We start from the raw sequence: 14,395 nt of genomic DNA, 5'->3' as shown, positions 1-14,395 counted from the left end.
TACTTTACTCAATCTATTTTTCACCTTAACAAAGTTTAGCTGCTTTTCACTGCTACTTTGTAAGCTATTATATCTCTCAACTATGCTGGGCACTTTGGGCACCATGTATTTAACTGCGTTCATCACCACGTATTGCATTTCAATTTATACATCCAACTAGCCCACAGATACCATACCATGCAAATTTTTTTTTCACACCATTTTCTAACACTAGGAATCGCTAGCGTACCTATACATAAATATACTGGCACGCTGCCATCTTGGTCATTTGGTTATTTTCAGTCTTACAAGGTAACGTTAAGTTCCTTTCATCTTGTCTATTCCTACATTCCGATATCATTACTTCAGTTTTTTTCAATTCTTTTTACTTGCTTCTGTAAGGTCATCCATGATCTGTATGCCCTACATAATATAATTACATTTATTGGCACAATTTATTAGACCTTATTCTTGCCTCAAATTTTCAAATTTCGTTCTTAACACGTGCACCATACCATGCATACAGAACATGTTGGAAACAGAAGTAAGAACATTGCAGTCTTTCTCACAATTTTGGTGGATGGCCTCTGATTAAGACACTGAAATTGTGAAAAACACTGCAATGTAGTCTTATTTTGGTTGCTTTTTCATTTCTTATTTTAATATCTTGCCAACTATCTGTCTCACTCTTTTTCATATCTTACATGGTCACCTCATCCTACCATATATCGCTATATTCCTTATCCATTTTGTCAAATTCACTCCTGGTGTATACCGTTGATTCAATAGGATTAAAAAAAAATCTTCACACTTTCAACACACACACACACTATGGCTGTAGGGTACGTTTTGCTAATGACATTGATTATGGATCAGTGTCCCTGATCCATAATCAATGTTATCTTCCTTTTCGTACTGTTACTCTCCACCATCTATGATTACTTACCTTCTTAATACTATTATTCTTTTATTACACACACACACAGTGGATGCAGCTTATTGTAATTACCTTGGACACAGCTTAACTGATAACAATACTGAAGAAACAAGAATGCAGCACTGTTTACTGATGCAGATGTTTTGTTTGTTTTTTTGGTTTTTAGGAGCATTAACAACTAAGGCCATATTGCTCGGGGGTTTTGCAGTGGTCATTCCCTGACCTTTCAGCATCCTCCGTATTTGGTGGTCACAGGCTCGAACCTCGGTCTAATCAAGAAGCATGTGCTACGCACTGCTACTCCTGCCCACATGGCTATGGAGGCATTTACTGATGCAGAGAGGAAATGTGTACATAAAATAGTGGAAGTGAACAGCAATATATACTTCAATTTGGCTCTTCACTGTTCTTTTAAGAAATTCATCGATAAAAATGTTTCTAGAAATATATACAATTCATTAAAAACAAATAAAAGAAATATTAAAATAAGGAATTAGAAATGGGTGAATGCACTACTGCAAAACAGTCAGATTCTTAAGGATAAAGATACAGTACTTTCTTTCATGTTATAACGACACCAACAACCATATGAACTGTATGAAGCAACAACAGTAGCCAGATGTACAACATCCCAGAGTTCAAGAACACATCAGGATGTTATGTAATCACTTCCACTGCATGCAGGTAAACTGCAGTAAGGCAAAAAAGCAATGACATAAATCAAAGGCTGATCACAATATAATGAGCAGTTTTTTTCAATGTATTTTTTGATTGGGACTTCATAAAAGTGATAATATTATCTGTGATCACAATAAGTTGCATGCACTATAAATAAATATATATAATATAGTAATATATGTTATCACCATTTGGGCACTATTGTTGTTAATTTTGTAATAAACTAATTTACATATAATAAATTATGAAAATGTCATAATCAGCTGTTGTAGATTTCAAAATCAATTAATTTGCTTGCATATAATCAATTACTTCAATTACTGAAATAACTGATGATTAATCATTTCATTGGTCATTCGGTGGGCATAACAGAATGATTAATCATTTGGTTATGCCTACCACTACTACTTATTGTGGTAATTTTTTTTATTATTTTTTTTTTTTATTTCTGCACCTAGCTGCAACCGGAATCTGGTGAAATGTTGCATTTGCATGAATGCATATAACTGCCATACTCCCAAATTATTATTCTTGAAATAAAAAAATAACAAAAATTATGTAAGCACATGTATAACACACTGATCCTGTTTTCACTTTAAGGTCAAACTAAATATGAAACCACAAATGCAGAATACTATTAAATAGAATAATTGAAAAAGAAATCTTTACCTCATTCATGTAGCCGAAAATATCCTTTTGCCTGAAGTTCAATCTTCAAGCCATCCTCTCGAAAATCAGAGAACTTCTGCGCAGTTTCGAAGAACATCATATCATGCTCCCATTTCTTGTCAAACCTCTTGAAAAAGGCATTTAAGACCATGGCTGTGATGAACTGATGACTTTCATAGCAGTAGACAAGACTTCTTTCATGATTGTTGGAAGAGTTGACACCAATGCATGCCAAGAGAGAAATGATGATGCACAGCGCTTTATCCTTATCAAAGCAGCAAAAGTTTCTTTTTTTGACAAGAAACTTTTTACCATTTTTTTTTTTTTTTTTTTTTTTTTTTATGTAAACCCCAAACACGAGAGGTATTAGAACCTACAGTACTTAGTACCGTGCTTGGGTTGGAGGTTGAGAAGACGAAAGAAGATATTTGTTGACATTGGACTTGAACTTCTGTAGACTGTAATTTTCAGGAAATACACACGAAGGAAAGAAGGTTGTTCCAGAAAACGGCAGTTGAATGAATAAACAAGGAAGATGAAAAGTTGGTTCTGTGAGTTTGAAGTTGGACAGTAAATGGATGTTGGCTGGTAGCTGCATGTGTTCGGACTGTTTTGAAAGAGAGTGAGAATTATAGAAGCCAATTCAGAAGAACAGCGCCAGTGGAAGTATCTGTAGAAAAGGCATACAGCAGAAACAGTATGCCTATGAAACAGAGAGTGAAGAGACTCTGTTAGAGATGAGTCATTGATTAACCTAACTGCCCTCTTCTGAACGGAATCAAGAAGCCTGAGAAAGGTTTTGGGGGCACCGCCCCAGATGTGGGAACAATATTCCATGGTAGGGCAGATTTGCGATTTGTAAAGAGTGAACAGCTGTTTGGAAGAAAAGCAACGTCGAGAGCGAAAGAGAAAACCAAGTTTTTTAGATGCAGAGGAAGCAATATTTGTAATGTGCTTGTGCCAAGAGAGATTAGAAGTCAGGGTAATCCCCAAAAGAGATATATCATTTTGCCTAGAAATTGGAGTGTCACTAAAGATAAGCATAGGAGCAGAAGAATCCATTTTGCGAGATAAGACAAGACTGAGTTTTAGAAGGACTGAAATCAACTAAGTTGTCTTTTCCCCACTGGAGGTCGGCATTTAAGGAACTGGTAGCAGATTTTCGAGAAGTTGAAGCTGATTGAGCAGGACAAGGTTTCTCAAAATGGAAAATGGAATGCAATGTGCTATCATTGGCAAAACTATGGATAGGATTTCCAGTCAATGGAAGGTCATTAATATACAAGAGGAAAAGAGTGGGGAAAATAACCGAACTTTGGGGGACACCAGCATTAGTGGAGAAGTTAGAAGACAGAGCCATCTACCATCACCCTCAGTGAGCGATCAGAGAGAAAACTGGATAACCAATTACTTTTTTTTTTTTTTTTTGGTAGTTGTTGGCGTATTGGCTTCTGTTGCCATAATGCACCTCCCAAGGTTTTTGCAGTACTTTGATCCAAGCCCGAGGCAGGATTCAAACCCGCGACCTTTGGGTTGCTAGGCAGGCACTTTACCCACCCAGCTAGCCCGGTCAGCATAACCAATTACAAAAAACAGTTGGCAAACCATAAGATGGAAGCTTGTTTAGAAGACCTTTATGCCAAACACGATCGAAAGCCTTTGAGATGTCAAGAGCAACTGCTTGTGTTTCACCAAACTTTTCCACTGAATCAGTCCATAAATGGGTAATTTTCAAAGATGTTGACAACCTTTGTAATTTTCAGGAAGGGCTCACAAAATAGGAATTCTTCCCTGTTGATCTCTGCATGCACATAATGGACAAAAATCAGGAGCTAGCAGCACAGAGAGACAGTGGTAGTTTTATCCAGTTTCATGCTAAGGGAAATGGCACAGCTGTCAATTCCACCATGACTTGCTTCAAAATAATTAAAAATGTCAGTGATCACGGCATTTGGCAGAAGCACTGTTTCAATTTTCTTCCTCTGCTTCAAGCCACAAAACCAGCTCGACCAACAATCATGAAAGAAGTGTTGTCTACTGCCATGAAAGTTATCAATTCATCACAGCTATGGTTGTAAATGCCTTTTCAAGAGGTTTGACAATAACCAGGGCACTTGGGCTCACCAACATTTTTCCAGTGGTCTGTGGCTTCTTTTGTTTTGCAATATGATAAGCAACCTTGACGAATGCTTCAAGACAAGGCTTTACTGTTGTGGCAAATCAAAATTTTGATAAATTTCAGCCTTTTCAAATCGAGCCTTTCATGAAAAGGTTCCAATGTCCAGTGTATTATCAGAATGGACAGACATAAGGTGTACTTTTAGCTGTGTTGGCTTTATGCTTCCACAGCAAGAATTTTTCCATACAAGAAACACTCCAGCTTTTGTTCCATCACATTCAGCAATGAAAGTAAAACAAAGGATATATAAGCTTCTCGTATTTTCTTTTCTTTGACATTTTTCAACAAAAGCACACATACACCATGATGTGATTTATACTGAAAAATGAAGTTAATAAGTGTAGCCCAGAGGTGTATACAAAACCTTCCATTCTCCCTCTCTTTTATTTTACTTAATAAAACCTAATTTTAAATCTTAAAATTCACCTCACCATGACCTGATGTAAGCAAAGCCAGATGCCAATAATCACAATGGCACGGTACATTTTCTTTAATTCCTCTCAATGGGTAACTATTGTAAACATGACAACAATATAGATGTACACTACTTGACCACATACAACAGCATCCCTTACCACCCTATACTTGTTTGGATCAAAACAAGTATAGGTAAAAATCTGATATAAAAAAGATTTTTTTCACAAAGGCAATTCTCAAAATAATAGGAAGGAAATTTAAGGGAAAAAATCATTCTTTTGTACCTGGTTTACAGCCTCACTGAAGCCTGCCCACCCATCCTTAACCTATAGCCCAAGAGATTAGAGATTAAGAACCCCTGGTCTAGTTGATCCCCACATGACAAAATATTGCAACAAAAAAATGTTTACTATAATATATAGTACTAAAGAAAAATGAACATGAATACAATAGGGAAAATACCAACAGCAAATTTCCCAAAAGCTTAAATTGACTATAACTGTAGTAGTTTTGGAACTGGGAAAAGTTAATTAGATAAAAATTCCATGTGATTTACCATGGCTTTTTGCTAACACTGCTAATGCAATCATTACAAGATCCAATTTCTTAAAAACTATTTTCCTAACTGGCCTCAGGCTATGCAGTATTTTATACCTAACAAAGAGCTGTTTGTTTAGGGATTTATTAGGCACATTGGCAACTATGGCCATAGTGAGTCACCTAACAAAGAGCATGGATAAGTGGAAACATCTGAAACGAAGAAACAGAGTGAGAATTATGCAGGCATATTACTAACAAAATTTTTGGGCAGAAGTCTCAAACTATGTAGAATTAAAACTATGAAATGTTTAGAACAATTGCATCATTACTTTGTATGTTAGGCATCATTATTATGATATCTCATATTGTGAAATCTTTTGCAAGTTTAAGAAGAAGGCTACTCAAAATATTTCACAATATAAGATATGTTATAAGTTATGCATTGCTCTAAACCAGGCCCGCCCAACCCAAATTGTCCTGCGGGCCACCTTGACAAACTAGAATTTCCACAAGCCACACATAAAATAAAACCGTCTTTTAAAAAATAAAAAATCAAATGCCATAAAAATTTACTTTATTCATTCATTTTTATTATATATCTACATCAATGAGATATTTGCTTTTCTTTGTGATCACTCAATTTTTTAAAATCTACTTCAAATATTGGTAGTTGCACATCTTAATTGATTTTCCAGATTTTCATCTGTTTATTGAAGCTCGAGATTTACTTTTAATAAATTTGATTTTTGAAAAGAAAGTTTCACAAACGTATGTGGATCCGAAGGTGCTCACAATGTCTTGTGCAAAAAAATCTTAATTTGAGATACTTTTCCGCTGTCACATATGTGTTGTAAAAGTTGATTTTTGATGTTGTGGCGTGAATGTCTTTTAATTCATTGTTGCCCTGTAAATCAATTCCTTCCATCTGAAAAGTTTCCGGTTTGAAGAAGGGAAGGAGTGGTGGGGATTTGGGGAATTACAGCTGGTCTAGTATTATATTTATCATGCTAGTGAATGATTTCCCACAAAAAATAATGTGGCGGGCCACATGTGACACATAGGTTGGCCAGGCTCGCTCTAAACAATGTCATAGTAGACATATTACATAAATAACCTTAAGATTATATAAATTGTGTTGCTAAAAGGACAAACTATAAATTACTTACCTCCCACCAACATTGTAAATATTATAATCAACTACCAAATCTCGACCTTCTACAAAGAATCTGTTGAGAATTTGCTTGTGTATAAGTAATCTAGCCTGACTTTCTTCTTCTCCTTGTGCAGTTACACAAAAAAGCAGAAAGAAAAATGCACATAGTGGATACATCTATTTAAAAAAAAATGCTATAATCATTAATTCTAAACAAAAAGTACACACGCAACGTTTATTAAGTAAAATAAAAGATAGGCAGAATGGAAAAAGTGCAGAAAATAGCAAATAAACAAATAAATATACATATACTGTGTGTGTGTATGTGTGTGTGTGTGTGTGTGTGTGCGTGCACGCGCGCACACACATACAAGGCATTTCAAAGCTGCAAAGAACATATGTAGTATATGCTAAAGCTAAAAAAATAAACTATATTTATGTCTTAAATGTCTTAATAAACGTTACTTAAATCACAAAACACAGAAACTGAATAAACCTCTAAAAGAAAAATATTTAAAAACAGTTGTGATTTTCATCTTGTTCAACGAAATGTAATAAACTGACAATTCCCAGACATGTCAGCATTTCAGGGCTATTCTCAATTTTAGCAGCGTCCAAAATGCAATGTCTCACATTCCAGTTGCATGGTAATATGTGTACCTAGCTGCCCACTCTCCAGGTTTATGACAGAGTCTTATCTTTTTGACTTGATTTGAGTCCTCTGTCAAACAATCATGATATAGTTGGCACCATAAAGTTTCTCAGTCTTTTTATTGTTATACTAAAATTGTAAAACTGCATTAAAATCAGAACTTCCCAAAAATTCTTTGAATTCCTTCATATTTTCTATAACAAACAGCCATGATAAACGAGAATAATCCATGATAGCATGAGAATAATCTGCAATAATTGTTGGGTTAACCATAAAAAAATAAAATAAAATACATTAGTAAAGGCTACCTTCCTTGCCAATCACAATTACAAAATTATTATTAGCCATATTGTGCAAGGAAGCTTGAGGCTTATGCTGCACCAGCCAAAAAATTTTTCCAAGTTTCCAAGTTCTGAGAGAGAAAGAGAGAGAAGTAGAAAGGAATCACCGAGAAAGAGAAGAATGATGATATCCGACTCAGGATCATGGGTGTGCCAAGCCCATACTTAGCAGATGTGAGCCCAGAGGTTAGAGACAAAGTAGAAACAAATACACAGACAACATGTGATGAATGTCAAAACAGGTAGTCTTGTGCATCGGACAGCACAGTGGCAATCTTCAAGGCAGAATGTGCTGGTCCTACAGGAGCTAGTTATTGATTCTATTGTCAGAGAAATGGGAAATATGTTGTGCCAGAAGGATAAGTGGAATATGACCAGGTTATTTCTGCCAGGGGAAGAAGTAGATGATATTGTAGAGCAGATATCATCTTTTAAGGGCACAAAAGGTGACACTGTTGTACACACTGGCACTAATGATATTAAGAGTAAGATCTCTGAGGACTTACTTAACAAGTACAAGGCAATGTTGGCAAAAAGTCGTGAGTAGGATTGAATTTGAAAGTGCAGTTCTATTGTGTCTGCAATTCTACCCAGACACAATAGGAGGAAGTATATGTTGAGAGCCTTGTCAATCAATTTGGCCTTGAAGAGAATGTGCAAAGCTCGTGGGGTAGAATTTTTCTCAGCATGTTAACAAAAGGGAGGGACTGTTTTTACAGAAATGGGATACACTTGAATAGAAGGGGTGCAAGAATATTTGCTGATGTTATCAGGGCAGTGATAGGTGGGTCAGAAGACTGCTAGCGTGGGGGGAATATACACAGACATAGTTTAACTAGGGCCACAGGCAGAGGTGAAAGTGATTCAGAAAGCAGTGCATTCAGTTGACTTGGGTGACGAGTGCAATGTTGAGTCAGTTTGGTGTGATACAGGCACTGAAAAACAAAATTGAGAGTAGGAGTGGTTATAGACCTAATGACTGTGTTGAGAATACCAAACAGCTATACCGATTAGTGGGCCAGCCGGGTGGGTAAAGTGCCTGCCTGGCAACCCAAAGGTCGCGGGTTTGAATCCCGCCTCGGGCTTGGATCAAAGCACTGCAAAAAAACTTGGGAGGTGCATTATGGCCACACAAGCCGATGCGCCAACAACTACCAAAAAAAAAAGTGGGCCAACAAATCAGAATGTCTCATAATAGGGGTTTTTAACTTTCCCGATGTTGACTAGAATTTGTGGGTTGGTCATACACACTTGCAAGACTTTTTGTGGATTTGTTTGGATGAATGTTTTCTACAGAAGCATGTTAGAGAGGCAACAAGAGGAAGCAATACTCGTGATCTGGTTATCAACAGTGATTTTTCGTACATTAAGAATCTGCAGGTAAAAGACCCACTGGGTGGGTCTTTTACCTGTTAGTAACTTAACTAATTAACTTAACTTAATTGAATTCATATGTGTAGTAACTTAACTGAAGTGTGTAAGATTTAGAGGAGTAATTAAACTAAATGTTGATGGAATATACTCTTTTTCAAATGACACAAACAAGGAAAAATAAATTTAAACTGGAAAATGATGGTTGCAAAATAGCTGCGTGGGAATTTGCATTTAACCAAAGGGTAATCACAATTGTTGGGAAAAAAATACAACTAGTGTTGTGGAAGTGGGTAGTGTGAATAAATTTAAAAATAATTTAACCAAATTGAATGAACAAATGATTTTTTTTTTTTTTTTTTTGGTGGTGCCATATAAGCTTTGTTTCTTTGCATCATACTGCCACTATTAATACTAATAATACTAAAATGAAAGTACTGTATTTAGGTAGCAGTAATCTCAGAATAACATACCATTTGGATGTTACGTTATTTTATTCTCCACTATCTAAACTCAAAGTAGTGGGGAATAAAAACAGCATAACTGTACAGTCCAACATGAAGTTCTCTGAAAAGTCCCATGAGCTGTCCAGGCTTACAGAACCCATATGATTATATCAATATTAACAATGAATATTGGCTAAGTTGGCCATTGTAACAATTTTGATAAAATTTGAAAATAGAAGAAAATGTCAGCAATGTCATAAACCAACAACAACAAACTTGTGCTTCTGGCTTCATCTAGGCAAGATTGACTACGCTATCAATTCATGCAAAAAAACAGAAATAATTACCACTTACAATGCAACTAAAGATGGAGTTGACACATTTGACCAAATGTGTGACACAATGAGTGCAAATGAAAGACTCAAAGATGGCCACTATGCTTTTTTTTTTTACAACATGCTGAACATTACTCCCATAAATACATACATTATTTATGTTCATAATTTTTTCATGGATAACAAAAATCAACAAATGCAACATTTATCCAGACACCAGTTCACGTTGACTCTTCACAAACAGTTGACCAAGAAATGGCAAGAACATTGACTGTCAATTCCAAGTATAAGTAGAAACAGGGTAAGTCCCTTTCTACTTATAACTTGGAATTGGCAGCAGCCAATGTTCTTGCCATTTCTTGGTCAACTGTTTGTAAAGAGTCAACAGGGTAAGTCCCTTGCTCTTGGAATGGAACAAACTCCGGATAGAACAACCAAATAAACCAGAGAAAAACCAGAAAAAAAAAAAGTATTGTGTGTATTGCCACTACTCTAAAAGATGCCACACTACCACATTTTCCATTCATTACAACAAAAAAACGGCTTTGTGGGGAACGCCAAAAGAAAATTTGCAGCAGATGTTGGCAAAGTGAGTACTTTTTTTGAAATAATACTTTATAAAGTGATCATATTGCAAAAAAAAAAAAAAAAAAACTGTGTAAAATATTTTAATCATTTAAGTTTTAAGTTAATTTAATTTTGTTATTAAAAAATTGAGGTTCTCTATATTGCTGACCAATTTTAAACCAAAACCTGTAAATAAAACTATGATTTTCATAGGATTTTTACCATGGGAATAAAAATTACTCCACACTACCAGTAACAAAACACAAAATAATGCTACTAGTAGAGGGTTAAACTAGAAAATAGAAAGATTAACAGTTTCATCTGTATATTTTATGCCTATGACATTTTTTTTTTTTTAATTTTCAACAGTATTAATGTTTGTTTTTATAAAAGTTACAAAAAACTGCATTTTTTAAATATTTAATTTTTTTATTAAAAAAATTTCATGCAAAAATATTGTAATCCATTATTTTAGGATGGCATAATGGAATACTCCAAGCAGAATTAAAAAAACCCAAAACTTTTTCCAAGAATTAAAAATAAAGTTGGCAATTATCAGTTCCCCTTCAACATCTGTTACAATGTGGAGTACCAACAGTAAAGGGTTAAGAACCACTGTGTACTTTTTAGTTCATTATTTCTCCTCTTTCTTTTAAAATTTTATATTATAACATTTTATTACACTGCAAACAAAATAAACTATAAATATGTGGCAGACATATTAGTACTCCCATGTGTACTATACTGTATATGCATACAATCCAACCTCCAGGCATTGCTCTAAGTCAGCAGTTCCCAACCGGTGATTTGCAGGGGTTTGCAAAAGTGTTCCAGGGGGTCTGCACTAAAAATTCTGTAATGGTGTCTGCTTAAATTTACATAGGTATATTATTGTACACTACAAAATATAACTAATAATAAACAATAAAATAAAAATAAAATTAAATAAAAAGTAAAGAACTGGGAAAGAAAGAAACCACATCTCCGACAGTTCCTTATAATTAGTTTACTGTCTTATAGTATATCATGTTAAATTAATGTTTTCTATACTAAATTTTTTTTCATTCTCAAGGACTATTGTTATGCAATAGGTACTTTTTTTTTTTAGAACCTATATTTTTCATTAATATACAAGAGGAAAAGAGTGGGAGAAAGAACTGAACCTTGGGGAACACCAGTATTAGTGGAGAAATTAGAAGCCAGAGAGCCGTCTACCTCTCTGTCTTCTAACTTCTCTCTGACCACTTACCTGCAGTGAGGGGTCAAAGAGAAAACTGGATGCCCCATTACAAAAAACAGCTGGAAAACCATAGAATGGAATCTTATTTAGAAGACCTTTATACCAAACATGATCAAAAGCCTTTAAAATGTCAAGAGCAATGGCTTGAGTTTCACCAAACTTTTCCACTGAATTTGTCCATACATTAACCCCAGGGGCTCACATCTGGTGAGTATGGGCTTGGCACACCCAGGGTCCTCAGCTGGATATCATCATTCTTCCCTTTCTTGGTGATTTCCTTCTACCTCTCTCTCTCTCTCTCTCTCTCTCTCTCTCTCTCTCTCACACACACACACACACACAGGGTAACTCAAATTTTTTTTTTGCTGGTGCAGCATAAGCCTCAGGCTTCCTTGCACCACATGGCTAATAATAATAATAATAAAAGAAATGTACCAACTGTGTGGCACTACACTCGGGGGAAATGGAAAGTGAAAAAGACCTGGGGGTAATTGTCCAGTCAAATATGAAGTTTGCTGAGCAGTGCAGACGGGCTGCCAGGCAGGGCAGATCATGGCATCTTGTCAGTAATATATAGGAATTTTGCTAACCGGAACAGGGAGGTCATAATCCCATTATACAAGGCAATGGTCGGGCCACACCTAAGACTACCGTGTACAGGTCTGTCGGCCTCATTTTAGGAAGGATGCAGAGTTGCTAGAACGAGTACAAAGGACAAGGTTGGTGAGGGGGAACAAAGGGGTACTCTTACCAAGAAAGGCTTAAGTTCTGCAAATTGCAGCACCTGGAGAGTAGGCACCTAGGAGGTGAATAAGGGTTGAGCAAACTGAATGCTGATGGGATTCTTCCTCTTGCTCAGATTAAGAACCTGAGGGGGCATAGAATCAAATTGAGGAAAGAAGTTATTTTTATTATTATTAGCTATGTGGTGCAAGGAAGCCTGAGGCGTATGCTATACCAGCCAAAAAAAAAAAAAAAAAAATGCCTGAGTTACCCAGTGAGAGTGAGTCAAAAATTGAAGGGAATCACCAAGAAAGAGAAGAATGATGATATCCAGCTCAGTACCCTTGGTGTGCCAAGCCCAAACTCACTAGATGTGAGCCCCTGGGGTTGTAGAATAGATGTGTGGAAATTTGTCTTTAGCCAGCAGATGGTTGATTGGTGGAACACACTTCCATCTTTTGTTGTGGAAGCTGATAGCCTAAATAAATTTAAGGCTGAGCTGGACAGGCATATTGAACAAACGGAGGGGTGAAACGGGAGGGTGTTTTTTTTTTTTTTGGCTCATGGTGCATAAGCTTGCTTTCTTGCATTGTATGCCTCTACTAATGCTAATAAGCCAGAATATCACCAGTTGAACGACACTGACGGAATCCATACTGGCAATCGTTGATCTGATGAAAGATTTCCAGAGAGCTTAAGAGTTAGCAGTTAATTGATTTCTCCATTACTTTGGAAAGAGAAGTAATCACAATGGGATGACTGGCTGGATATGAGCAAATTTCCAAGCAGAAGGAAAAACACCTTTGGAATAAGAAAGTGAAAAAAGATGACACAAAATGGGAATAAGTCCTGGGGCACAGGTTTTGAGAACAAGTGGAGAAATACCATGAGGACCTGGAACTTTCATAGAATCAGATTCATCAAAATCTTTCTGACATCCTTTTGATGGAAGACCACAGGAAGCATTGAATGGGGTGTACTGGGAATGGCCTGAGGTGATTTACAAAGATCATCAATACATGAGTTGTAAGAAAAATAGGATGTTAGCAGGTCGACTTTATCTTTGGCTGATGTTGCAACAGAATCATCTGGTTTTGACAGAGATGGGCAAAAATCAGCCGATAGCTTTGGCAAAAGACCCGAATGCTTAGCTACCATTTGGACAAGATGCAAGTTTTCTACTCTTCGCCTGTTCGAAATCTAGTTTGGTCTGATTAATAACTGCTTTACAAAGTATAAAGAATACTTAAAAATAATTTTTATTACGCAATGTCGCTTATAAAAATGTAGTAGTGGAAATATTTTATAATAAAAATTCAGAAATATTATACGATTTCAGAGAATATAGGCTTAGGGGTTCGCATTTAAAAATATTGTTGAAAGAGGTTGTAATGCTAGTCAAAACAGGTTGTAATGCTAGTCAAAACAGGTTGTAATGTTAGATGTACACATGGGATAATTTGATTATGTAAATTGCCATTCGCCGTTGCGCTGAATAAGACTGGCTTCTTTGTACTACTTATTTATTAAAAAATTAATACTAAAAACAACATGCATATAAAATTGTATACCCAGGTGTTGTACATGTTTATAAAATTTTATATGCATGTATAATACCACGTAAGCATTGAGATTCGGGGTTGCCAAGGTACAAAAATATTTAAATATTTATGTGCAAGTCTGCCAGACCGGTGTTTATGCTTAAAAATTATTTGTGCATTCAGTAACAGCAGCTGTTATCTAGCAAAACATCAGAATGCTTTCCAATTTCCTTAAAATATCATATCACATAATGTTACGCACAAATTTATTTACATTGTATCTCACCTTTTTATGCAAAGTAAAACAACACACTTCGCTCCCAGACGAATTATTCCAACGTGGACAAGTTAATACACATAAAGTCCCTCAGAGGGCGCACGAGGGAGAACATAATGATCCGTTAGTACAATCTGTTATGATCTGGTCCATTATTATTATCATCATCATCAGATCGTAATGTTTATCGTGCGCTGACAATATCACGCTCAAAGTGGTAACATCTTACTACTCTGAGTGTGAAAAAAGACCTCGCCCTTGTGCAGACACAAAGAGACATGTCTGAAACCATTTTATCGGAGTTTTTAGCTTTTTATCCTCAAAAAAGGAAACAGCGAGCCACAAACCAC

General features: G+C 35.9%; 1 protein-coding gene across 1 annotated transcript in view; it reads right to left on the bottom strand.

Moving 5' to 3' along the window:
• Positions 1-14,125, bottom strand: part of SsRbeta (signal sequence receptor beta) — a 55,725-nt gene extending 41,600 nt beyond the window's left edge. Inside the window, exons 1-2 of the mRNA XM_090368547.1 lie at positions 14,055-14,125; positions 6,566-6,729 (exon numbers count right to left, since the gene is read on the bottom strand). Of these exons, the coding sequence (XP_090224673.1) occupies positions 6,566-6,729 (164 nt within the window). The 5' untranslated portion in view covers positions 14,055-14,125. The remainder of the gene's footprint in view (positions 1-6,565; positions 6,730-14,054) is intronic.
• Between the last annotated feature and the right edge of the window lie 270 nt (positions 14,126-14,395).

Source organism: Mastigoproctus giganteus, chromosome 2, assembly GCF_048544385.1.
Source record: "Mastigoproctus giganteus isolate SK-2022 chromosome 2, ASM4854438v1, whole genome shotgun sequence".
NCBI lineage: Eukaryota > Metazoa > Arthropoda > Arachnida > Uropygi > Thelyphonidae > Mastigoproctus > Mastigoproctus giganteus.
The sequence above is the reverse complement of the archived record's forward strand: the minus strand, read 5'-3'. Positions and strand labels throughout refer to the sequence as shown.